The following is a 27894-nucleotide window of genomic DNA, read 5'->3' as shown; positions in this document are numbered from 1 at the left end:
AGCAGTTGCAAATGAGGATATTTGTCCCAACACAATATAGCTTGGTACCTGTCTCCTTAAAGTTTGAGAAGTATGAACTATCAAAAGATGTTACTGCAGTATCACTCATAGAAAGAGAGACCTGAGATGCAGTTAGTTGTATGTAATATTGAGGAGCTATATAGCACTTCAGCTCTTCTGAAGAAGTATGACACTCATCAAGTCAAGGTACACCAAAATTTATCCAAGTACCCTGGGCACGCAGTGCACTATTTTCTCTAGACTGAGAAGGCACTCAGACAGTCCAATGCACGTGAGGCATGAAAGAGCATGCCGTGAACAAAGAGTTTGCAAGGGTGAGGGAAAGAGCTCCCCATCCCAGTAGCTCCAGCACTAAACTGAATTCATCTGCAGTACTACTGTATCAAACAGCTGAATCTATGCATCACAGAAACAGCTCCTCCCAGTTATACAATGAGTGAACGCCATTTCCAGTAAAGACACAACAGTAGGAACAGAGTTCAGTGAAGACAAGAGTTTCCCTGAATGAATTAGTCTTCAGTGATCTCCCACAGCAGAAAGGGGGATAGGTGGGCTGGCAGCGGAGGGGGGAACGGAAAGGAAAAAATTCTGTTGGGAGCTTTATGAAAACATGCAAGACAACAGTGTGTGGGAACAAATCACTACCCTGGGGGAGGAAACAGACCTGTCCTCTTCAACAAAGTACCTTGTATGGCTGCTTTGGGCATAGTGCAAGAAGCTCCATTGCCAAAAAGCAAGTGTGATGACGACCAAAGACAAAAAAGAAAAAATATTTACTGCAAATGGCACTCAGAAAGAAGGATCGATGAAACCTACCCTGCTATAGGCTTCAGTTCTTTGCATGTATTAAGTGCCAGGAAATAAAGAGCTAACATGAAAACCTTTCTCTTGAGAAAGACAGTCTTAACATTACCATCATCATGATGCTAATATTCCGGCAATAGATGCGGATGCAGCAACTCTGCACAGCCAGCCACATCCTATTATCACATTACTTTTTAGATCACACAACTGAGGTCTTAAAATGCGTGTGAAGGCTAGGGGTGTCAATGTCATAAAGCTTGACATGCTGTTTTGGACTGAGAAACTTCAAGAATCTTGTGAGACTTACTAGCCTAAAGTTTCCTGATTTCCCACGAAATATCTCTAAAAAAGAAAAACAGGTTAGACCTCCTAATCTTCCGGTACTAAGGAACTTTTATGCTATAGAAACACTAGTAGCTTTGATAAGCTTATCTTAAATAAAACAATCTCCAGACAGGTCGGTCCTGCACTGGGCATCTACCTTCCTAAAAGTGCTAGAGTATTATACTAATAAGGTACATCATTTAAAGAAGACAATAAGATAAATACCTCACTTAAATTACTATATTTAATGTCTTCTTTTCTCAGTATTTAATTGCATATGAGCAATTTTTACTCATATCTCTACATGCATGGAGAAGCGAGAGTCAAAGAATCAAAAGGTCTGAGGACAATATTAGCACTGCAGCATTTAGCACTGGAGTCAGTCCCCACTTTGCAAAAACTGGAACAGATTCTCATGCCAACTTAATGCCTCAACTGCCCAGTACACAACTCCTTGCACTTCTCTAAAACAACCAGTAACTATCACAATAAGTAAAAACCAGATACTAATTGGGTTCACGTGCAACACTTCCGTTATCAACTATTACATAGCATCACAACATGCCTGTGTCTTGACTTGTACTGAAGTCAAGTATGAAAAAGGCTAATCAGTTAAGGAATTCTTTTTAAGCAGTGCTAGAAAAGAAAAAAGGTTCACATCAAACTTTTCCAAGAAGTTTTCTACAGAATCTTTCCATGTCCACTAATAGCCATACCTTTACCAAAAAGAAATGCTATTCTGTGTACAGAAGACACACCTAAAGTACAAGTGACTATCTTCCATTGCAGCTTGTAAAATAATGAGATACTGCCCTTTAAAAATGTTTGTGTCTATGAGGAACAAAAGTTAGTCAAAAGAATGTAACATGCATGCATCACTTTTTCTCTCCAATAGGAAATAATGTAAACATTAAGTCATTTTTTGTGTACTTCAGAGAAATTTACTTACAGACTTCGAAGCAGTGCTAATATATTGCATCACCATTTCTTTTTTGGTATTAAAATCCTTTTCTCTCAATGGCATCTTCTTGTCTTCATTTAAATTCATATCTTCCTAGAATGGGAGGGGGAAAAAGAAGAAAAAAGTTTTAAATGTCATCCAGCAACACAGTTGTTTAACTATAAGAGACTAATTTGAAAAAATTAAGACACAAAAATAAGAACTTGAGCAACTGAAAGTTGCTATACAAACAACTTTTCATAAGTTAGATGTTACTCAAAACCATAAAAATCTTTATCCATCTTCCCTAGCAACTCAGACAAAAAAAAAAGTCAACTATGCCAGGATAAACAAGTGCATCACAACCTTTACTAGCATAATCTCTTCTTAGAAATCACCTACAGTTTCACACACACACTAAACTACAGAAGAGTATTAACACTTCCTAAAGCATTTATAAGTGTACTCAAACCTGTCTCTTAGAAAGATCTTTTTAATATGTCCATTTGTTCTTTAACTCTGTTCCTCAGTTCCCAAATACTTAATCCTGGGCAGTGGAACCTGCTTTACCCTGAGAGTAGTTCACAAAATAATATTCACCTTTCCAATAGGTATGGCCCAAATTCTTGACAATTTGATCATTAAATCAACACCTTCAACTGTTATCAAAACGCCATCACAATTCATTCATTCCAACACAAACCCAGAGGTCAAAAAGAGCAGATGCAGAACCACATTCAAAGCCACGCAGCAGCTATTCATTGACATTTCTGACATGGGGACTTCTACTGTTCCAGCCTAGAAATGCTCTGATCATTGTAATCAGTTTCACATCTGTGAGAAATGACATTTCCTATCATGCTGGAGGTAAAAAAAAAAAAAAAAGGCGCTTTAAAGAAACAATTTAGGCACACACACATACGAGCACATACAGCATTACTATGGTCACTGAAGCTTAGCAAGAATTACTGCAGCTATTTTCAGCTGAGACTCAAGAGGTGAATCCCCACCAGCTTAGGCAGGAGCAATGCTACCAAATCAGTGGATAACCATCTTGATATCAAAGCTATTTCACCTAGTCAAAAATCAAAGACAAACAGCAAGCAAACTCATAACCTTAGGGTTCTAAGAAAAAAAAAAAAAAGACCAAAATTTTATACTCCACTGAAACTTAAGTTCCCTTATCTTTTGCTAGTTTTCATACTGAATAGGATAGAATCAAGCATAGTTCCTAGAAACACTTAGAGTTTTGTATAAATCCGAGCTGTGAGAAGACATTGCAGAAAATACTTGACTGCTTAAGCTGAACTTCTTCAAAGTAAAATTAGGGCAATTTTGTGTAGATTCTGGATTCCCCCCCCCCCAAATGTTACTGTTTCCTCTCCTTAAAGAATAGAAAAAGTTCCTCACTTCAGTCTAGTATGCATTTAAATTATTACTTATTATTTATTAAATTATTGTTAAATTAGTATTTTTATTATTTGATACAATATAGTGTATTTACAGTATTAGATTTGTATATTTGATACTCTATATATATATACACTATATTCTTATTTTATATTTTTAGTATCAAATAAGTACAGGGTGCATGTTGTAAAAAGTTCTTTCATCCAAGCAACAATAATATAGTATTTTGCCTCCTTGGCAGCTAGCTTGTATACTGGTGTTACTTCCTACATCTGAAAGTAAATGCAAAACAACTTTGTCTAAACAAGCTGGAAGAAAGGAGGCCACACATACTTCAATCTTTTCTCATAGTTCTGTTCTTCAAAATACTGTATTCCTTTGATCAAAAAATTCATAGAGAAACTATTTGCTTATGCCCAAACCAAAATTCTAGCAGTGCATGAGGACACACATATTCCTGAACATTTTGCAAGTTGCCTCATACTAAAGCAGACGTCTGCAACATTATCTTGAAACAGTATTGTCCTGGTTCCAGCTGGGATAGAGTTAATTTTCTTCCTAGTAGCTGGTACAGTGCTGTGTTTTGGATTTAGGATGAGAATAATGTTGATAACACAACGATGTTTTAGTGGTTGCTAAGTAGCACTTACACTAGCCAAGGACCTTTCAGCTTCCCATGCCCTGCCAGCGAGAAGCTGGGAGGGGGCACAGCCAGGACAGCTGACCCAAACTGGCCAAAGGGGTATTCCATACCATATGACATCATGCTCAGTATATAAACTGGGGGGGACTTAGCCGGGGGGCAGTGACTGCTGCTCAGGAACTGGCTGGGCATCAGTTTACGGGTGGTGAGCAATTGCATTGTGCATCCCTCATTTTATATATTCTTTTATCATTATTTTTATTATTATTATTATTATTATTATTATTTTCCCTTCCTTTTCTGTCCTATTAAACTATCTTTATCTCAACCCACGAATTTTACTTTTTTTTTTTCCTGATTCTCTCCCCCATCCCACTGGGGGGAGAAGGGGAGTGAGCAAACGGCTGTGTGGTGTTTAGCTGCCTGCCGGGTTAAACCACAACAGGTATGCTGCATTTTCTAGCTTGCTTTGCTTTCATCCAAGAAAAGAAACTACTATGATTTACTTAATTATGGGAAACCTGATGTGATCCAAAAATGCTGCATGGACTCAAATACCCATACTAAAATTAAAAAAAAAAAAACCAAAAACAAAAAAAACCCCACCACACAGGCTTAAATACACATACAACACTGTTGGGAACATATATTGTATGCAAAGACATCATTTTCTTCTAAGACACATAAAAAAGTGGAAAAATTTTTGTGTGTGTATACACCATTTGGGAAAAAAGTGAAAGTTATCTGTCTCTGTCACAGCTTACAAAAGACACTGCAGCTTTTTTAAGATGAGGAAGAACACATAATCAACCACAAAAACTAGTGTCTTCAGTATTTCAAAATCAAACACCTATAGAGTAATCATCTGCTCAAAGGAATGGTACAGGAAGGTTGGTGTTAAGCATGCTGTTAAATGGTCAGGTGGAAACCTAAAAATTTAAACCAGTCAGACAACTAATCAATCTAAATATTTTAATTTACTAGTCAAGCATTTAGCAGTTAATTACATAACTAGCCAGGACTTTTACAATTCATAAATGAATTCTGACACTGATACGTGGTTTTGGACATAAAAATTTGGGGACTGTTAAAAGGCATTTAAAATAAGAACAGATAAAGAAGTTCTTTTCGATTTACTTCTTTAAATATTTTTCAATAACAAATTCTTTCAAAGCCAGAAAAATACTACAACTTTGAAATTCTCAACAAGTGCTCAAAAATCTTTATGCCTTATCTAAGACATTTCCTTAGCTTAAAATGGGGGGGAGGAGGAGATCGAAATCAAGTCAGATTGCCAAAAATACTACAATGTTAGTATTCCCTCTAGCCTTTCATTTGTTATCTTATCTTGTTACAGGTATTTCTCATTTTATGTAATATTTCAGTTTAATCAATTACCTTTTATTAAATGCACAACAACATATTTATGACTATTCTTATTACCAGGCAACACATCTGCTGAGATACACACATGACAACCCATACTATAAATTACTAAAATTAAGTCCAGCTTGACATTACCAGATAAATTTGTTTTTTTCTGCAAGTTCCAATAAATGTCTTTGGAACATTGTGCCTCAGGAATCCTTTCCACAGGGATACAATTGTATAGCAATACTGGCTTCAAATGAAAATACACTTAGATGTATATTTAATAAGGGTGGCTGTATTTTATTTAACACCTAAATTGTATTTTTAAAACCTACATAAACAGAAATGTAAGAACACTGAAACCAAAGTATTCCATTTTAAGTTTCACAAAAATATATGGCTAGGTCTTTCTTGATGTTTTCTGAGAGTTATGACATCTTCAGTACCTTGCCTGCAATATGCCACAGGTTTGGGGTTTTTTTTCATATCACTGAAGTACATGTATATCCTACCTAAGGGGGAAGGAAAACAAACAAAAACAACAAAAAAACCCCTTTCACATTAGCCTGTAGCTACTGCAAAGTTCATTTTTCTGTTTAAAGCAGTTTTGCACTTCTTTCAGACTTGCAGAATTGTTTAGGTCGGAAAAGACCCTTAAGATCATCAAGTCCAACCGTTGACCCAACACCACCATGCCCACTAAACCATGGCCCTAAGTGCCGCATCTACACGTCTTTTAAATACCTCCAGGGATGGGGACTCCACCGCTTCCCTGGGCAGCCTCTTCCAATGCTTGACAACCCTTTCAGTAAAGACATTTTTCCTCATGTCCAATCTAAACCTCCCCTGGTGCAACTTGAGGCCATTTCCTCTCATCCTATCGCTTGTTACTTGGGAGAAGAGACCGACACCCACCTCGCTACAACCTCCTTGCAGGGAGTTGTAGAGAGCGATGAGGTCTCCCCTGAGTCTGCTTTTCTCCAGGCTAAACAACCCCAGTTCCCTCAGCCGCTCCTCATAACACTTGTTCTCCAGACCCCTCACCAGCTTCACTGCCCTTCTTTGGACACTTGCTCTTTTAAGTTTTCTGAAAAATAACTTCTGAACAAAGAGAAAAAAAAGGGCTTGTTTTTCCGGGGCCGGGGGGGGAATCTAACTTCTCATCACAGTTAAAAAAAAAAAAAAAAGGACAAGGAAGAAACCTATCTGTATAAACTATATTCCATAATCCTAGATGTAACAGCAGGTTTATTTACAAGAAACATTCTGTGTGTGCAGTAAAAGGTAATTTCTTTGTTGTTGTTTTTAACAAGTGAAACATGATTAAAGCAATTGATTTACACAGATTAGAAGTATTCAGTGGTACTAAGGGCACATCAGATGTGGCTTAGTTTATAAAATACTTCAACTGCATTCTTTTATTTCTTCTTAAATAATTTAAAGTTATTCTACAGGTGAGTAATACCTCTTTGGAAAATAAGAATAAGTCATTTCACATGGATATGTTCCTAATAGCACTAACAGAAATAAAAATAGCTAAATGACAATTAATTATTAGCTTTAACTGTCTGGTTTTATGAGCTCTTTCATTTTTTTTGCCATCAAAACCACACAGGATGCCACTGCATAAAAGATTGGGAGACGGACGCAGTATGCATCCACAAAAACCCAAAGTATAATGTAACGCATTCAGTGAAACTTCAGAATTTAGAAACTGCTGCCTTCAGTACTAATCAAGTGACTATTTTTATTTTGTGCAAAATTAGCTCTAAGCCTGGCTACAACATTCAAATTGTTCACTACCCCACCCCCCCAAATCACTTAATTTGATCAGAACAACAAACTAGAGGCTACAATATATAATTACCTATGTAATCTACTGTGACTAAACTAGCTTTATTCCAGTCCATTCAAGTGTGGATAATCTGAAGAATCCTTTCCGTATTACATGTTATAGCTAAAATAACACCGATAAAGTAGTTTATCAAAGACAGTAAGTGCTTTGTTATTCAACAAAACTAGGAAAGCATTCAAATTATCCAGGATATCATCATTACTTTAACATATTTTTGCAAAGTAGTTTTAAAATCGGAATGAATTGCTTCAGGATCCATGGATAGAAGCGTTTCTGTTTACCTAGACACACAGTAGTAGGTTTCTGAGGATAGGTTTCTGGCACAGTCTCAACATCACACACTATCGTATACCAGAATCTCTGTGGGATGGTAGAGAAATACAACCTACGCTTATGTAGCAGGGGGTGTGCGCAGGGAGGCATACCTTCAAGTTTTATTAAAAAAACCCTCCCATTTCCTAACATTTGAGCAACTACCATTCACAGTGAAATTTCTAACAGAAGTAAAACATCCTAAACACCGAGGTATGCCAAGAAGAATGGACCATGTGAGAACAACAAGTACAAATACAAAACTTGATAACACAGCAAATTAGTCTTCCCCTTCATCAGCTTAACCATGAAAATCCTGAATCCTATCTCTCAGTCATAGCTCTCAACAGTTCTACAAAAGCATCTTCAAAACTAAACTAACACTACTGAGTACTAGGAATTACAAATTCCATAAAGGTACTTCTCTCATAGCACATTTAATTTCCTCCACATCCCAGCCCCTGGCAGTCCCTTTGTGCTTCAAGAGTTACTCGTTACTTGCTGTGAGGCAGAGAAAGAAACAATAATCTAGGCATCACTCTCCTTGTTAATGTCCTCTTGTGTTCTTCAGGTTGCAGTCACTCTCTTCTTTCATGGCCATTCCATGTTTAGTTTTCAATTGCCCAAAATCTCATCATCATCATGACAAAAAACCTCAACCTACTGAGGTTGGTACCAATGCCACATGATCTTTCCACTAAGTGACTGCTCTTTTGTAGCACACTAACCGTAACAGCTAAGAAACAAAGCAAATTTGAGACTGCATGTGCAGACAAATGCTGCTTTGGAGGCAAGAACCTTAAGTCTTTTTTGTGCAAGAGTGACATGGAATATAAGTTCAGAACAAAACCCTGCTGTGCTGTAAAAGTTTCAGGTCATCTTGAAAGCAAGCAGGATTCCCCATTTCTTGTTCTTCCTCGAAATCTGTTGCATAATCTCACTTCTAATAATCAGAAACCTTTAGTTTCCATTTTAAATATATTTGGAGCAAAATCTTGTCAAAATAATTCAAAGACTTCATCCCTTGAGAAACACCCTAAAAAACATGTAATTACAACTCACAACAACAACATTAATAATTCAGGTAAAGATCAGAACACATGCACAAAAAAAGGCTCCATCTGTCAGTTAGCCATGTTATCATTCTTTAAGTAAAAGAAATCAGCGTAAAACTCTTACCATCATTTTTTCAAACAGCGCAATGATTTCTCTTTCCGACAGGGGTTTTGGAGCAAAATCCTCCGCATCCATAGGTGTGGATGACCAATCTGTAGAATGTGACTGCTTCATATATGGCAGAGGAGGTCTTTCCTTTTTACTTCCTGGAATTCTTATACTGGCAAATCTATCCAACTGAAAAAAGAACAGGTATAACATATCACATACTGTTTCCATTCTGTATAACCCTAATTAAGATGGGTATTCTTGGAAGCTAAACATCCTTATTTTTCTGTGGTAACTTGCCTGTTATTTAACTGTCTTATTTTAAAGGGTTTTCCTAAAGATACATGTAATGGTCCATTGCCTTAGCACTTGAGTTAACAGATCAGAATCCCATTACATTATGGAGAAATCATGCAGAACATGAGAATTTTATGGAAAGTTTGGAGGAAAAGATATCTACAAAACCAATTTATGAAGAGTTCTTCCCAACCATTACATGTAGAATATGAAAAAGCAGGCTTATTTAACAAAAGCATATTTTTTAAATGGTTTTTGTTTCTCTGAAACAGCTGTAGTCCTGACATTGTAATAGAATATACAGATATGCAAAGAAACTACTTTTTATTAAAAGACAAGTTAGCATAACTAAGACACTGTTCTATTTATTTTTTAGTTGGATTATGTTATCCAAAACTTAGTGCCTTTCTGTGTGCCAATTATTTAGAAATTCATTTAGGAGAAGCATAAAACCCATCAGCTCCTTTATTAAAGTTAAGTAGGATACACTCATGGTTTCATGAATAATCCTTAGGATTTATCACCAACACAAAACAATTGCTCTGACTTTACCTTTTCAAAAGCCAAAAAAACTTCTTTGAAAAAGTGGTTTGGGTTGTGGGGTTTTTTTACTGGTTAGATATTTATCAACTTTTCAATAAAGACTTACTAAGTGAAATTTTAAACATTTTCATTGTTAGAGCTTGTGTGTTTTAATGTATATGGGCAAGGACCAACAGAACACAAGAGCAGCTGACATATTCAATGAGATGCGCTAAATCTTAATCATCTTAGTAGCAGCCTTTTGAACAGATGTGAACAGCAATATTACACTTGTCAACACAGAAGAAAGTTACGGCAGCATTTGATGCATAAGAGATTTTGGACAAGATTTCAACCATATCAATAGACTTACATCTTTGAAAAACTATGCAAAAATATTCTGAGGCTTCAATATATCTTGAAGATAAGTATCTTGAGATATGACTTAATAAGTACATCAAAGTTACCAAACTAAATGACAAGTAAAGTTATTATAGCATCTGTGGAATTAAGATCAGAGACAACAAAGAAAATTAGTACCAAAAATTGGGTACAAGTGTTCCACTCTAGTCAGAGCAACAATTGACTATTAGACATCCATGAAGAGAGGTTTAGAGGAAAAGCAAAAAGACTTTAATTCTTCCTGTTCAAAATTGAAAAGGAACAGGTTTTGGAACGCAGAAATAGATTGTAAGCCACTCACATACAGATGGTTGTAGAACATGCAAAAGCAGAAAATTAATATGGCATAAACATAAGAGAGCTCAGCATGAATGATGGGGCCCTTCAGTGTCACATCAAACCAGTAGGCAACGAGGAAAGCACACTCTACAGGAATAATTACATAGGCAAGACCCAGTAAGAAAGAGAATGCAACAAAAGCAAAAGGGAGGGTAACATCATTGGGAAATGCAGTATAGTGTCATCAGTGGCAAAAACCATCTTGCATCTTGACCAGACAGCAATTTCCTTTCCCGTCTTTAAAATCAGAAGTCTATGGCAAGCATGGGAGGATGAAGCCAGATTGCAAACTGCAATGACTAGACTGGAATCTTAAAAAAAATCCTTTTATATGAGATTTTTCTCCTCAAATAATGGCTTTCACAGAGCACTGATGAAAAGCAGCACGCCTGCTCCAAAGAATGAGTTAGCCAGTAGGTTCTCCATGCCCCACTGTTCACTATCAAGTGTGTAACCTAAGAAACAAACCATTATATTTGAAGATTCTTCATACGCACACTTGAAGCAGGGGTAGAGGGAAGACACTTTGGCTGAAATAACAGATTTCAGCCCATGGTTCAGTCAGCAGAGAATTGACTAAATTAGGTTTAAGAGAGGCGTGTCCTACACCCCTTACCCATCTCTCCTGAAAAATCTCAACCTCTTCCTTACAGTCTGTGTTCCCCAAGCGTCCCCTCTTCCTTCCCCTGCTCCACACAGCAGCAGCAATAGCAGTTCTGGCCAGGCAGAACCACCCCAGTCTCTGCCATGAAATACCCCATGCAGTCCCGGAGCTACTCTTGCTCCGCTAGGAACAGGCAGCACCAGTTCAGGGATGAGAGCCAGTTCATCCTTGAAAAGGCGTATTTCACTTCCTTTCACTTGTTCACATTTTTAGTTTATGCTTTGTTTTTAGATCCTCTTGAATGTTAGACTGTATGGTAGATGTTTTGCAACATTACAGATCAGGCCATAACATTCATATTCCCCATATTCACCAAATCCTATATCACTTGTCCTAGAGGAGGGAAGCACACTCTTGGAATACATTTGATAAGGCAGAACACGCAAGACAAAGTGAGATACTAGGATTATAAGCACATTTAATATGTGTCAAACAAATTACTTAAAATAGTTTAAAACAATGCAGCCTAAAAATAAGATTTCCATAGATTAAAAAAAAGGAAATTCACAAGACCTCCATAGCAGTACAGTGTGGGTATGCTACATACAGTTCTCTTTTGAATTATACATTGATAGTGCTTCAAAAAAGTTAATACTCTCAATATTCCATACATGCGAATAATTTCATGGTCCACAGAAAGCACTCTATAGAAAGAATAGAAATTTCATTGCTTGGTTGTAATGAAATCTACCACTGATGCTGCTGGCGATCCAAGTGCACGGAGGAGGAAACAGCAAAAATATAGTTCAATAATCTCCCATGTTACATCAAAGTATCTTAAATCAGGCTAACCAATGGGGAATATGTAAAGTTAGCTTTCATACAAAGCATCACTACAGTTTAAAGTTGGTTTGACCTTCAATCTTTTCTAAAGATGTCTGCCATTTTTTTTGTATTTATTTTAACAATAAATACATATAGACCCACACAGGAACAGTGCTTTAGGACAATAATTTTCTGAAAGGGACAAACTTCTCCCTTAAGGTGTTTGTAGGGTCAAGGTTAAAATTAACCGAAGAATAAATAGCGTTTCATATACTATATGTATATGTATGTGTCTTGATACAAAGTACTTCCACAATAAAATCTCTTTGAAATTCTCCAAACTAATATCTGTTTGATGCACTGATGGAACTCAGAGTAGATTATCCAGAGTTAGAGTTCAAAGGCAATAAGGAGTGAGAAGAAAATAAGAGTGCAGTTAAATACTTCTGGGCACTCAAAGGAGAAAGCTAGAATTTTTTTACTACACTATACAAGAACATAACAGGGAATCTCTAACCAGCTCATTAATTCAAACAACAATGTATTCATAGAATCATAGCACAGTGCTACCGAAAATGAGGAAAACTGTATTTCAGACACATAATCTAAAAAGAAACAACTGTAAAATAATTAAATACTGAGTACAAAAAGACTGCAGAAATATTAATTAAAAACTATTCTTTTCTAAATTTAAAAAAAACCCTAACTGCCCAAGTAACCACAATATAGGCTGCATTGTGGTCTTCAGTTTAAAAATTATGTGATATTGAAAGGAGAAGTGAAAGTGACTAAAAAGAAAAGTTAACTCTGGAAAGGAAAAAACGTTGAAGGTAGGAAAAATTTCCTATCCAGAGGTAAGCATAATTCTAGAAATAACACAGATATACCACTATTGGTGTACCTTGCTAACAAGCAAAAACTAACTGAGACAGTCCTAAGTCTTTTTTGGTCAAAAGGCAGGGGCTTTGGTCTGGTTGGTTTTGGTTTTTTGGTTTTTTTTTTTTTTAAGGTGGGAAAAAAGAGAAAGAGGAGGGAAAAGATAAACAAGAAATAACTAGGACAGCAAAGAAGCTATTAAAGATATAAGTTACAGTTCTCATTCCTAAGACTAGATCCCCCAGCATGAAAGGCATGAGGAGTCTTTTCTCATAAACTTGAATTTAAAGCAATGAGTTGTTTGCACGTATTTTAGCTTTTATGTCTTTATGCCTCCTACCGCCAGAGGCTGGAACATCCATAAAGCCATGTACTTTATTCTGCCAGTTCACATTCTCCACGAGACAAAAACTGCAAGGCAACTGAAGCAGAATCTTAACGTCAGAACTGAAACACAGTGAAAAGTAAACTATGGTCAACACGTGAACATGAGTTACCATGAGACTGCTTTTCAGTAGCATTTTACATTTATCAGCCTGAATAGTCTCAGAGAGCCTTGGTAGAAACTCTATTATTATGGCCTCCTGCACTGTAGTGGAGTTTAAAACTGTCTTCCACTGCTCTGCTCCATCACAAAGCTCTGCGAAACTACAGCTTCAGAAGTATGGCAACCAAACCCTACTGACAAGCTCTAGCAGTGTATGAGGTGCAAAGCAAGTTACTGTATGTACACAGTAACACTGCTGACAGCATCTGCACAGGGAAAAGTTGTCTCAATAATCACTTAGCAGACAAGATATGCGAGTGTCGTGGTTTAACCCAGCCAGCAGCTAAGCACCACACAGCCACTCACTCACTCCCCTCAGTGGAATGGGGGAGAGAATCAGAAAAGTGAGAAAACTCATGGCTTGAGATAAAGACAGTTTAATAGAGAAAGCAAAAGCTGCGCACGCAAGCAAAGCAAAACAAGGAATTCATTCACTACTTCCCATTGGCAGGCAGATGTTCAGCCATCCCCAGGAAAGCAGGGCTCCATCACGCATAACGGTAACTTGGGAAGGCAAACACCATCACTCCAAATGTGTCCCCCTTCCTCCTTCTTCCCCCAGCTTTATATGCTGAGCATGACGTTGTTGTAAATAGTTGTAAGATAAAACGCTGGACTAATCAAGCATGTGTCAAACATACAAGGCCGAAGCTAACGAGTACATCGCATACCAGGCCACAGCTAACGAGCACATCGTGAGAGACAGGTAAGTACTAGCAGAAACTGGACGAGGACAACCAAAACTGTGGCAAATGGCAGTGATAAGGCAATTTGTGACCATATAAGCAGAAGGGCCCAAAGGTTCAAGAAAAGTTCACCTCCTGCAAAGACCACAAGAGACCTCCAGAGACCACCTAAGACACCCGAAGATGCTCCTAAGGACTCATAACGCATGCGTGAAGGACTATGCAAATATTATAATTAGTTCCTAGAAATATAATGAATATACATGATTTTTCCAAGAAATTGCTATGAATATGTATATCGCAGAACCATATAAGGGACAGTTGATGCAGCATACAGTGTGCATGCTAGGAGGAGAGATCCCCCATGCACCTGGCCGAATAAAGTAATGCCTGCTCTTTAATACACCCAGCATTAAGGACTTTTATTCCCGATTTTCGGTGACAACGTCATATGGTATGGAATATCCCTTTGGTCAGTTGGGGTCAGCTGTCCTGGCTGTGTCCCCTCCCAGCTTCTTGTGCACCCCCAGCCTGCTCACTGGTGGGGTGGGGTGAGAAGCAGAAAAGGCCTTGACTCCGTGTAAGCACTGCTCAGCAGTAACTAAAACATCCCTGTGTTATCAACACTGTTTTCAGCACAAATCCAAAATATAGTCCCATAGTAGCTACTATGAAGAAAATTAACTCTATCCCAGCCAAACCCAGCACAGTGAGTGAATGATGAAGTTCTCGCATGACCTTAAATATAAAAAATTGTGCATGCAGTGCCGAAAAGATCTGAGCTGCTCTTTTTTATTACTAGTAGTACAAGAAAATGTGATCACTTATTTCAAAGGTGGTATGGTCAGAGAAATATTCAAATCCCATAGGGATTTAATTTCTAATTAATAAACACAGACACATTAATTACTGGGAAAAAAGCAACTGACACAGGTAGGACATATCAGAAGTTTTCTTGAATGCCCACTATCTGTATAAAGGACAGGAGGAAAGGAGATGCATGCAGTGGGATGAAGACCAAAGGAAAGGACTGTCTCTTAAGGCTACGTGCTAAAAAGGCTATCTGCACACAAACAAAAGAGCACAGAAAGACAATGGTGGGTGGTGGAATCCAAATAATACTTTCACCTGTCTCTTCCCAAACTCATCACAGGAACCATTAGCCCATCAAAGGCTTATCGCCACAAGCCCAGATGAACACAGAGGCACAATAGCAGGTGGGAGGAATCCAAATAATTGATTCAAAGGAAAGGACATGCTGTCCAGGCCCCGCCCAAGGCTATCCCAGCACAGCCTCTGCCCTATAGTCCAGGTCTGACACCCACCCCATGAGTCAACATGATCAGCACCTTTCAGACTGAGGGGTGTTACTGCTTAGGGGGTATAAAACACATTATGGGATGAAGGGGAAAAACATTTTGGGATTGTGCAAGACTAATTTTGCAATGTTTAAGGGAAGAACCAAAGGCAGGGAAAAGGATGGATCTCAGTGGTTTGGAAAGGAACAAGCATGGGAAAATGATAAGGGGATAAATAGGGCCAGTTGTGTGTAAACAGTTTGCTAGTTGCTACGCTTGTCTGGCCATGCCCTGTACCCAACCAGCACAGTCAGTCCTTTCTTATTATGTTCTATTTCCAACTATTTTCCTGCGTGAGACACTCTACTTTGTGTGCACATGTGCGTATGGAGGCCCATGTGTCAGCAACAGGATCAGATCATGAGTCAGAGGGACCACAGACCAGCAACTGGAGAGACCAGAGTGAGTGAACCAGCTGGTACAGAGCGAGTTGTACAAGCAACTTGAGTAGGACCTCAGTTGTGTCCATGGTGCCAGCAACTAGAGTGAGTGAGGGTGGTGAGTGAATGATCACTAGCAGCTATCAAGCTGGACTAGCCAGTGAAAAGGTGAAGTGGCCTGAGAGCAGGGGAATGTGTATCTAAGAGCAAGAGGTCAGGAGGAGCTGGCTAGAGGATGGATAAGGGAAGTTCTGGACAGGTGCCAGAGAGACCATAGGCTCAGGGGTGGGAGGGTCAACTGGGAAATGTACCTGTGTCTGTGCACAAGAGTCTCTAAAGGGTGGCCCCTGGGGAGTTTGCTTCTACAGGGGTGAGGGGAATCCTGGCCAACTGATGGAGATTTTTGTCTGTGTGTGCATGTCTGTGTTTCTAAAGACAAGGCCACGAGGGCCTATCAGAGGGACCAGGGGAGCCCCACCAGCTGCCAAAGAGCTCTGGGTGTATATGTGCACATGCACACGTGTATCTCTGCGTAAGTGAGGAGGTCTTTATCAGCAGCTGGAGTGAGCCTGCAGCCTCAGGGTCTCTCATGACCCAGGAGCCAGCCACAGGGAAGTCTGGGATCTGGGGGCCAGCAACCAGGTGGTGAGCTTGTGAGCCCACCTACTGGAGGGATCCACACTGTATGTTTCCCACTAATGGATCTGCATCCTCATCAGCCAAAGAGTGTAACAGGATGACACCCATGGTGCTGTTTGTGTTGATATGTGTGGCCTGCCATGCATATACATACGTGCTGCATGCATGTGTTTGTGCAGGTGCCTACTGGGAATACACGCTCAGCCTTGCTACTGGTTGAACCTGCAGGGCATGGAGCTGCAGCAGCCTCTGTTGCATTACAGGATTCATTTTCCCCCTTACATTTTTCTTCCCTCACAGAATGAAGATTTATTTTACCCAACAGGGCACTCACATTCATAGCCACTTTGCCAGTAAGATCAGATATTCTTAGCATAGGAACAATTTTTGCTACTTAAAATACTAGAATCATTCATAGAGTCATTTAGGTTGGAAAAGACCCTTAAGATCAAGTCCAAATGGGCTTAAAGCCCACAAACCTGCTATCAAGCATTATATGATGATCTCCTTCACTGTTTGAAACTATTAACGGTATTCTAGACTTTCTCAAAATATATAGAAAGCCACAACACATAGTACTAAGGAAAGAGATAAAATGACAAGTCTAGATAAGCAGCATTCACCCCCTCAGAGTTGATTTCATACTGACTGCAAATTAGGTATCAGAATTTGAATCACTGATAGCAAGAATAATAGCTGTAAGAGCCAAAATGAACCAACCATCACAGGATGAATGGCAAAGTTTTATTTGGTTCTTATTTCATAGGCTCTCTATTATTCCACTGAGAGCCTGTGAAATAAGGAAGTGATTTTATACACACACCATGGACCTGAAAATCAAAGTTACAGAGATCCACAATACAAACCTTCTGGCTCATCACACTTTCTGATCAAGTCCCTAGAAAGTATATCTATTTGTGCTCTCATTTTGATCTTAGTGAAGACTTCTTATACCATTCTCTGTAAGACAATAGTGACTATTGAACTTACACACTTGATAAAGCAGGAATCAATGGATTAGTTATTGCTAGACTAATTGCTGGCTCAACAGCTTATCAAGACATCACCTCCTAACAGAGCTGCTACGCATGCAGGAATGAAAGGTATTACTTCCCTGCCTGCCATCCTGCCTCCCTCATCTTCTCCCACCCCCTTAATTAACACATCAGATCATCTATTGCTATATTAAGAAATTCCTCAAAAAATAAAATCCAACACATGCATGTGTAACCACATCCATGATCACTGAAAGAATTCCCTAGTTCTGCCAATATTTCACTCCAGCCTTGATTCAATGCCTTTCTCGCAAACAGAGGACAGCCAGTCACAGAATGGGACATCCATGGAAAAACCTGATGGCATCAGCTACTATTGAGGGAACAAGACTTGCTAAGGGAATTCTCATAGGACTATTCATCTTTGAGGCTGTTAACAACCGGAGGTCATGTTTAACAGAAAACCGACATATGCAGGATGCCTTGTCAGCCAGTAAATTCAGTATCATTCTTATAAACACAGATGCTCTATTTAAAAGCAGAGTTTTAATTGCTTTATATTGTTGAATTTGAACTAAATGTAAAACACAAATACCACAATAGGTTCTCAATCATATTTTACTTCAAGTTATTGTTGTAACTCTCAAAACTGTGGTGCTTACACTCAGTTTCCAGTTAACTGAACAATTTAGGTTGAAGGTGATTAACCATTTGCAGACAATAACTCCTAGAATAACCTAAACAGGAGAAAACAGTTATTTTCTGAGGAATGCTACTAACACCTCTGCTTTGTGAATGTTCTGGGAACCAACAAATGAAGCTGAATTGACTGCCATGGCCGGTCTTATTTACAATCACAGAGGGGAAGTGGGTAGGGAATAAGGGAAATGATTTAGCAGCAGAGGTTACCTACATCAAGGACAGAACATTACATCAACTGGGTCTTACCTTTCTTCTCCGTATCCAGACTGAAGCCCTCAGACCCAAACAGGCAATGGAACAATAAGCACAATGCCAGAAAAGAAGTATAAATACCTAAGAGGTTTTTGTAGAACAACTTCCAACAGTGTTTAATGAGACTTTTACTGAGATAATTTGGACTATGAAAGTTGGTATCAATGCAACTTGACTAACAACAGCTGTTTACTGAATACAGATTTGATTCTTAAAATGTGACTAAAAATTTATTTTTGACTTTTCATATAAAGTGTGTTTCCTATTGCTCATATTTGCGTGCAACATCTTGTAGGTCTCCAAAGTTAAAAGTTACTATGCACACTGTCCACATATCTAGCCAGGAGGATTTTATCTAAAAAAGGATGCTAACCATACTTAAAGTGGTGGCCCTAAGCCAATCTCTCATCACTGGCTGAGCAACATAAATTTTATTACATATACAAACACTATGAAAATAAGCTGTATTTCTTTATAAACACTGTTTAGACTGTATTTACTGCAGTGATTGGACCCCAGCATTTAGGAAAAAAATAGCAGCTGTACCAAATTAGCAGGTAGCAGATGGAAGAATTAGTTAGGTTTATGCAGGACATTAAAGTTATGAAAGCGGGCCTGTCATAACCATCAGCAAAAGGAGTTTACAGCTGAAACATTATCCGAAGTGATGAAAAAAAATCTTAGAAGAATTCACAAAAAAGCTATCCTTTTTCAAGGTAAGCAGTAGCACAGTACAGTGGCTTTGCCATGGAAGATACACTTCACAATATACTGAAAAAGAAACAAAGGACTAAAGTTCCTTCGTCCACCACAGCCTTTGATTCCTTGACTTTTCCTTTCTTTTTCATTCTTGGAGACAGGGCTTACCAGATTAGACATGACGTGCATCGGTCTGGACCCAAGCTAACATATCGACTCAACAGCTGCACCATACCACGTGGATTTGAGGTTTCTGGCACTAGCTATGTGATCCCTGCACTTTGGTTTAGCACAAACAGTGATGCCTGGAACACGTAAAGCATATAAATCAAGTCATGCAAAATCCTCTCACATTAAGGTTGAAGCCAACAGATTTGATGCCCTTGAAACAAGAATAAAGAACCACTGCTGTATCTTTTCATATTCCATTTCTCCAGCTGTACAAAGCATATCAATCTACATTGATTTCATAAGACAGAAATGGTAAAATATTATCCTCTGTTATCATCCCAAATCCCCATGCAAAGCTCTGGGATGTTCGTAGAGACTTAACCTAAAGGCTCCAGATCAAAATGCTACAAAGTAACTATCAGCTTGGATCTTTGTTGTCTTCACTACATGAACAGCAAATCTTCTACCCAAGACAACTTTATGGAGTATATATTACTAGAGGATGTCACTGCACTACATGAAAATCTTTATTCTAAAAGAGTAGGCAACCCAGTATCATAGAAAAGTCCTGACTACATGAAATGTGTTCTTTGCCATAAATGAGGTATCATTACTTCTGATACCTCATTACGAAGAGGCAGGATTACAGAATAGTTCTGTTTTAGCCCAAACTGCATTACTAGAAGTACTAAACAGTCTTCTTTCTTCCCCTCCCCACTCCCATTCTCATGAACACACACACACACATATATATATATGGACCATCAAGACACCAATGACAATCACTAGGCACAATTTATTAGGAGAGTTCTGATATGAAATATACAGGTACACAATCTTCATTTCCTGGCTGAAGGCATAAAGACAAGAGTACTGCTTATAGCTTTGCTCTTTCTCTAGGTGTCCTTCTCACTCTGCCTTACAGATCTGTAGGACAAAAAGTACTGCCACCCTCAATTTTAAAGTTCACTTTTTTGACTGCCCACTATTTATATACTCAGTAAACACAATTTCACATCTGGAAAATCTGCTCAAGTACTACAGTGTAGCTCAATCTCCCAGACATTTTGCTAGTCATTTTAGTCACAAAAGCCAACAGCTCAATCATGAAAGTCTGCTGTAACACGCTGATGTAGACACATGACAAATAATTAGAACAACATTAACAACATTGGATTTGTTCAACTTTGTATTCTCCTATGTCTTCAGTTGAAATTATTATTCTTAGTGGATGGGGAACATGCAGGAGAATACGGGTTGCATCAATATATTTCAGTATCTTTGGAAGTAAAAGCAAATCACTATTTTCCCTTACTTCACATAAGATCAAAGAAGGTATTTACAATGATTCTGAGTCAAAGACCTCTTAAGATCTTTTTCCTCCTCGAAGCTCTGGAAGATTAAAAAAAAGTATATTTTTTCTTTGACAGTCAAATTGCTCTACAAGATTGACTTCTTGCTATATGAGAACTTCCACTGGTAGCAGTAGACCTTTCAGTAAGAGAAAGACTTGCATAAACCAAGATACACAGAAGAATCCCTTTCATTAGACGACTTCTTATTCCTAACAGGCTCAATCTCCCAGAGATGATTTTACCTTTCTTGAGAGCAAATCATTTAAGTAATGGCAGAAAATTAAAAGTTAGAGTTTAGGCCTGTGCAGTGTCACATCTTGAAAGTGTAGAACATATTGCACTCTGAATCTTGTTTCTCTATATACTGGAAATTATAAAGCCTTTCTTATTTTTACAACAGTTGCTATGAAATCAGTCAACATAAATTTATGTTATATGGAATTTTACTATACATTTCATTTTTGGCTACATTGATGGAGGACAAGAGAAATATATTTAGACAAATAATTAGATAATTATTGTGAACCAGGTGTTTACGTAAATCATTACTCTGTCATGTATATGTAGATAATTTGTGTTACATTTATATTCTGTCATGTGTTTGATAAAGAACAGATGTTTGCGCATACCAATTAGTCCTGACCCTCTAAAGATAAAGAACCCTGACCTTCTGAAGATAGAAGACACAGGAACTATAAAAACAGTTTGTTGTAAAGTGGATAATGAGACGGTCTGATAAGCGATAAGCGTAAAGGACCTTCAAGCTGTCAGCAATATATTCAAAGGTCAGCGAAACCTGGCGCCAACTAGGTGAAAGGGGACGAGGAAGACTATCAGCCTTCACCAGAACGACCCCGGCCCAGAATTATTTGGAAGATCTGCGCAGACGCAACTAATTAGCAACTAATTAGCATGAGGAGCGAGGATAGGCATGGTTAGATAATGAATATGTATAGGCATTATTAGAATATTCATTACTCAATTGTATAAATGAGATGTAACTTTTGTTGTGGACATGCACGATAGGTGGAGAGATCCCCCGTGCATCCAGCGTGCTGCAAATAAAGAACATACTACTTGAACGAATTCGTGAAACAACATAAGATATCTTTTTTAATAAAATTCTTTTAATATGCAGGGGTTTTTTAATCTCTATGAGCCTTACAAACAACCTACTGGAATGTGGAGCACTTCAGAGAGAAAACAGGCTTGCTTCCCCAGTGATCTTGCAGGTAGGTAATTTCTCAGATACCTACTTGCCATTCCTCTGTGGAATAAGATTCCTGCCTTCATAGTTTGTAGACAAACAAGCTAAAAGAAGCATGTGTTGATTGTGTAAAAAACAAGGTGTTTCTGAACTTAACGGGAATTCGTCACTAAAAGTAGACAATTCATCAGCATCTCAGAAATAATCCAATACAATTCAAATGTTGAAAAGCAGTCTGCATTTTAGACTCCCAAAATGTTGCTAACTTACCTAAATTAAAAAAAGTTCCCAGTCACCATTATACAACACTGTATTTGTAAGAAACAGACTGGGAGTAATAAAATATAAATATTTTATAAAGCATAACGCAGCAGAGAGCAAGTTAACATGCAAATGATTGCCCATGAGAAGGAAATATATTATTTCATTGAAAGCTACAAAATCAAGTAATCTTAAACCTTCAATTTCTCAATCTTCTCTTACTACAATTTTCTCCCTTGCCACAAAAGGAACTTGGAGAAAATACCCTTGCCAGTTTTTGTGCTTGGTATGAAATGTCAAAAGCACTCTGCTCCGAGCCACGCTTAAGTTACCTAGGACTCAGATATTTAGCATTAGCTGTTTCCCAGAGTCGGACACAGAAGAACTAAACCAACAGAAAACTCAGAGGGACAAAAAGTGTCAGTTGGAAAACATACCATTGGTACAAGATGAAGTTGCAAGTGAACAAAATAACCACCTTTAAAAGCGTATGCCACTGCAACATTTGAGGGGTTTTGGTTTTTTGGGTTTTTTTGTTTGTTTGTGTGTGGTTTGTTTTTTTTTTTTTTTTTTTTTTTTTACCATTAGCCTTTTACTAAACAGCTTTTTTCCCTTTAAAAAAAAATATATGGACCATCTGGTACTACTTTGCAGGTGACATTTCTTTAGTCTGTGAAGGGGCCTTCAGTATGTTCTGAGAAATGTAAGGAGTTGGGAAGAAGATTGCTTACTACAGAGCCATCAGGCTCTTTATCCTTATTCCAACAAACACAATAAACCAGCTGACTTATGGTGGCTACCATTACAAGTCAGACAAGTCCAATATGCTAAGGAAAGGAGAAGTACAATAAAGCAGCAAGCTAGCTTCTTCAAAAACAAACACACACACAAAAAAGCCACCACAAAAACAAACAGCAAAATCTAGTGCATCCAGACTACCCTTACATGACACTACCAAAATTAAGTTCTGGTTACCAAAAAATACTTTTGCTTTGAGACAACTGTGAACATTTCCTCAGCTCTCGAAGATAAAGCACAAGTTTATAGAATCAAGATTGTTTTACCAACCCATCAGACTCAAATTTCTTAATAACCATTTCCAGCCTATGAAACTCTGCTAAAGAAAATAGCAACAGGTGATTTAAGTCAGTCTAAGAATGACAGGTGGAAGCAATATGCTCAATACTACTAACTTTGCACACCTAATCAACAATAACCAGACCATTGGTTCCTAAGCTAGGAAACAGCAGTGTTTCTCAGCACAAGTGTGTTGCACATCACCCAGCATAAAACTCTCTACACTTAAGTTCTTAGTTATGCACAGAAGTACTTCAGCAAGAACTCTGTATAGCACTGAAGTCATAACAGCTGACCTTTACATGCCTACAGAACATTACTTCCTAGGTAAAAATCAAAGACTTTGTAGAATGATTCACTTTAAGAAAAGCTATTCTTACCTACAAAAGAATAGTACAGACAATGAAATAGGTAACTTCAATAGCAAGAAAAAAAATCTGCTTTGTGATACAGAACCTCATCTGCTATTCAAGAGACAGATGAAGTTTGAGAAAGTGTTAGCATGACACTGAATATACCTAACATTCATTGAAGCAAGCATTAACGCGTCTTACAAGCAACTGTTAGTTTGTTCAACATGGCATTTTAAGCTAGCCATGCAGCCTAAGTAACTTTAATATTAAACATGCAATCACAGATATCTTAACTATACTGCATGTAAACTGGCACAATTACCTGTGTCAAGCTTATTTAGCCGTGATTAGAGCATACTTCAAAGCCATCCATAGATTTTTGCTACTTGCACTGAGTATGTTACACATAATTAACAGTTTAGCAAGAGCTTGCCAATTAACTAAATTAACTTCACAATTAAGACAGTTTCTTGTATCAATAAGGTTATTTCTATTACATTAGCAATAAGGTTATTAGCTTAGCAAAGCAAAACTTAAGTTGTCTTACCACATCATCTGTCAGTGTCTTGATATTTAAGTGCTGTAAATTAAACAGGAAACCAGTCATATCACAATTGTCCAGTAAAAAAACCAACAAAAGAAAACAAACAAAAATCAAGTGTCAGTTACAGTTACTGTTATTCAAAATAAGATGCAAGTTAAACAGTATTGAAACATGGCACTTGGAATGAAGTAATAATTTCTTGGCAAGTTGTACTTTGTTGGCTTACAGTACACAGCAAGTCATACAGGGAATACAGTGTAGATTCAAAAAAAAAAAATCTGTAATCTGATCCTTAGACAGAATAATACCAGAAGAATATAAACCAAGCACAGCTTGAAACAAGCTGTGTTTTATTATATTTTATAGCTAAATATACTAGAACAGAAGACCTGCTTGTAATTCAGCTACTAGAATTGTGTCTTCTCAAAATGGCTGTGGGGACACCACCAAGGAATTGGTCCAGAGACTTTAAACTCAACAGAAGAACATGGGAGTTCCTCAACAGTTCAAAATTATCTGCCAAGCTGCAACACTCAAACAACTAAGACTGTTAACTACCCTCAAGCAATGCATATGTGGGAAGCAGAGCATGAAGTTATGAGTGGAAACTGACATTAGCATTTATTAGTAGTAACATCCAAAAATCTACAGAAGATCACTCACTGCTGCGTGAAACAACAGTTCCTGGACCAACTCTTTTGCTCTCCACTGCACATTGACAAACACAGGAAGTGCTAGGATGCACAGCTCTTGCACAAAACCGAAGAGCAGCACTGAAGAACATTGGTGACTGATGAGTCAGTGTTGCAGGGATCCCATTTATAGTTTTTATGAAGAGGCTGAGAACAGATTTGGCAGGGAAATGGGAAGAATGTGAAGTTGCATACTTAGTGAGATAGACTCTTACCCCTATTCTTAGGCTCCACTCACTGCCTAGTATACAAAGCTCGGCAGCAGCTACAGCAATTGTAAATGGCTATAATCAAATTAATCAGATTTGGAAACTCTTGCTTTGTCTTCACCAAGTGAACAATACTTAAGCATCATTACGTATGATATCTTCTCTGGCTCTTCCCTCAGAATTGAAGAACAACTTGTGTTAAGTCAAATATTATCCCATGATAGCTATACTCTGAGTATTGTCAAGAAACTGAGGAAGAAGCATCTGATGAATGGCTATGAATTAAAAAATAAAAAGCAAGTGAAGTGTGAGGAAACACTCAGTACTCAGTGACATAGTGTAAGTTGTACCATCAATAATAAAAAAAATTGGAGCTAGGTCAGTACTGAACTTTTATGACAATCCCATTCCACATTCTAATAGATAAGGATTTCTAATAAATGAAAAAAACAAAGTGAAAATATTTCAGTCCAGTCAGGAGATTGACTCTGTATCCTAGTCTTCCCATTGGTGTTCTCCTGCTGCAGGGATCGATCAGACTTTTGCCCCACACACTGGTATGGAGCTGGGTTTTATGACTTGTTCTTCCCATTCTGCTAAATAGCTACAAAGCCAGCATGAGCATTCATTTCTGTCATTTGCAAGAGCTCACAACTTCACATTTAGCAAGTTGTTGGTATAATACCTCTATCCTTAAGTGATCAAAACTGCAGGAGAAAACACTAACATATGGTCTTACACTGCAACTGGGTAGCAAAGAACATAAAAATTTATTCCTTTTTCATACACACGACTTAAATCACTAAGCCTTAAGCAATGCACAGATACCATTGTAAAGCTCCTCTAACATGGCAGGAGACCGAGTAATCTGCTTAGAATGAAAATCTTCTGCATTATATGCTTTCAGGTGGAAGTTCGCGATTTATGTCAAAATCATGTACATTCCACTAAACAGACACAGGAAGCACAACATCATGTTCACTTCCACTTAGGAACAGATGTTGGATGTTCTCCAACTATTCAGTACAAGACACCGTTATCATCCATGGAATCAAGGCAATATTTTTCAGATTCAGGTTTTGTTCTCTGGAAAAGGCAAAAGTTAATGGGATAGTTCAAGCCAGTATTGTACCTTTCAATTAAGCTGTGAAATTCAGCAATGGAATTTACTGTGGTAAAGGGTGAAAAGTTCCCTATTTTGTATATCAGAACACCTCACTAACCCAGGTCATCTGACTAATTAGTGAAAAAAGACTACCAAGCAACCAATTAAGGACACCAAAATGGTATAAGAAACTCAATATACAGATATAAGTCTCCTAAGTCTTCAGCTTACTGGCTACCTACAGTACAGGACTCTAAAAATACCAGCATAAGACTTCTTTCAGACAATGTTGTGGGGTCTGGTTTGAAACTAACTGCTTCAAGGAAGTGAACCTACTTAACCAGCACTCATCTATCAACACTGGTGACATTGTATTTGAAGATTTCTTTATAAAGGAGGTGAAACCCCATGTGAACTACAACGTAATGTTCAGAACTTTTAGCACTCTAATATTAAAGAGCTGAATGACTTGCAGTAAGACATCTCAAAACACTTTTTCTGTGAATATTATGTTATAATACTTCTCAGTCAGAGGAGCTGGTTAAAACATAAGAACTGAGGCAATCATTTTCCCCTCTCCCTCACCAAGTCCTTCTCTTCTGGCAAGGCTGTGCAAAATAAAACCAGCTGCCAACTTTCCTGGTCTTCTGTAGCATTCAAGGATACGGAGATGTGGAACATTACATGTGGTCTTAACAACAACAAAAATCTTACCACACTGGATCTTTTAATGGCATTAAATTTAGAGGAGTGCTGTGACTCAAGAACAGGAGTATATTTTTATTGTTGCCAGGCCAAACAAAAACAAAACATATTTCGAATAAGGGGAAAAAATAACTAGACCACAGTTAGGTAGAGGTTGGAGTGCTTTACTACCACAGGAACATATTTTCAGGCCTGGTTATATCAGTTCACAGAAGTAAGACATATTCTGCTCAAGTGAACAGGTTGCCTTAAACATAGGCCTGCAAGTAAATAAATCTGGCTTAAGTAGTGTTCTTGTAATATTCAGTTACTGCTAAAAACATGATATAAGCTTACAGAATACTGCTTTGCAATGGATGAAAACACTAATACGCTATTTTGTGCCTTCCATGAACTACTCCAGAATAATACAATTATTGCTTTTGAGAACATAGGAGCTATGTACAAGTATTCCTCTAGTCTATCATGTAGAAAGTAGATATGCAAAACTGAAAAACAAATTAACGATATTTTAAGTACATTGACATCCTGTTTTCTAGTCGAAGAGACAAAACCATGAAGAGGTTAAGGAGTTAATTAGGATACTTCAGAAGTCCAGATTTATCGGTAGCACCTACAGTTGGAAAAGCAGAAGTATCACCATTGCTTACTCTTCAGCTGTACAAACACATTTATAAACAACTAACATATTGAAATTACATTTTCCAGGGTAACTCAGTTTTTAGTCTGGGACATGGAGGAAGAGGTCATTTTGGTTTGCAATTGAGTAGAAGTAGTTTAGTTAAAGCTAAGTCACAATTTAAAAGAAGTGTATAGATGTATCATTTTTTAAGAAAGCACGCAATCTGACATAGAATTACCCCTTATTGAAGATTATGTCCCTCAGGCGTACTGGTAAATAACTGATTTCATTGGACACAGGACATACACATACATTCAGTGTATACTACAGTGTTCTTGATAAGCTGTCAAAAGGCCCGATCTCAAAAACACCAAAGATAGTGAGAGCCTTAGGCAGAAACCAAAAGGTACAATAGGACACAACAGCGGAGGTTCACAACACATGCACAGCAACAAGACTACTCACAGAACAGAAAGAGCACTGTGTCTCTTGAAAAGGTCATATATGATGAAGCCGTATGTGATGCAACTTCTGCATCACCCAGCTAGGGAAAGTAAGCCAAATACTATCTGGCTTCATATATATTCACAGTAAAGAATCTTACTGTCATACAGAAGAGGATGATC

The 27894-nt window shown here is 38.0% G+C and overlaps 1 protein-coding gene across 1 annotated transcript in view; it reads right to left on the bottom strand.

Moving 5' to 3' along the window:
- DIAPH3 (diaphanous related formin 3) overlaps window positions 1–27894 on the bottom strand; it is a 258898-nt gene that overhangs the window by 224486 nt on the left and 6518 nt on the right. Inside the window, exons 2-4 of the mRNA XM_076363140.1 lie at window positions 23939–23971; window positions 8860–9033; window positions 2099–2203 (exon numbers count right to left, since the gene is read on the bottom strand). Coding sequence (XP_076219255.1) covers window positions 2099–2203; window positions 8860–9033; window positions 23939–23971 — 312 coding nt within the window. The remainder of the gene's footprint in view (window positions 1–2098; window positions 2204–8859; window positions 9034–23938; window positions 23972–27894) is intronic.

Source organism: Aptenodytes patagonicus, chromosome 1 (assembly GCF_965638725.1).
Source record: "Aptenodytes patagonicus chromosome 1, bAptPat1.pri.cur, whole genome shotgun sequence".
In the NCBI taxonomy this organism is placed as follows: Eukaryota; Metazoa; Chordata; class Aves; order Sphenisciformes; family Spheniscidae; genus Aptenodytes; species Aptenodytes patagonicus.
This window is presented reverse-complemented; position numbering and strand designations above follow the sequence as displayed.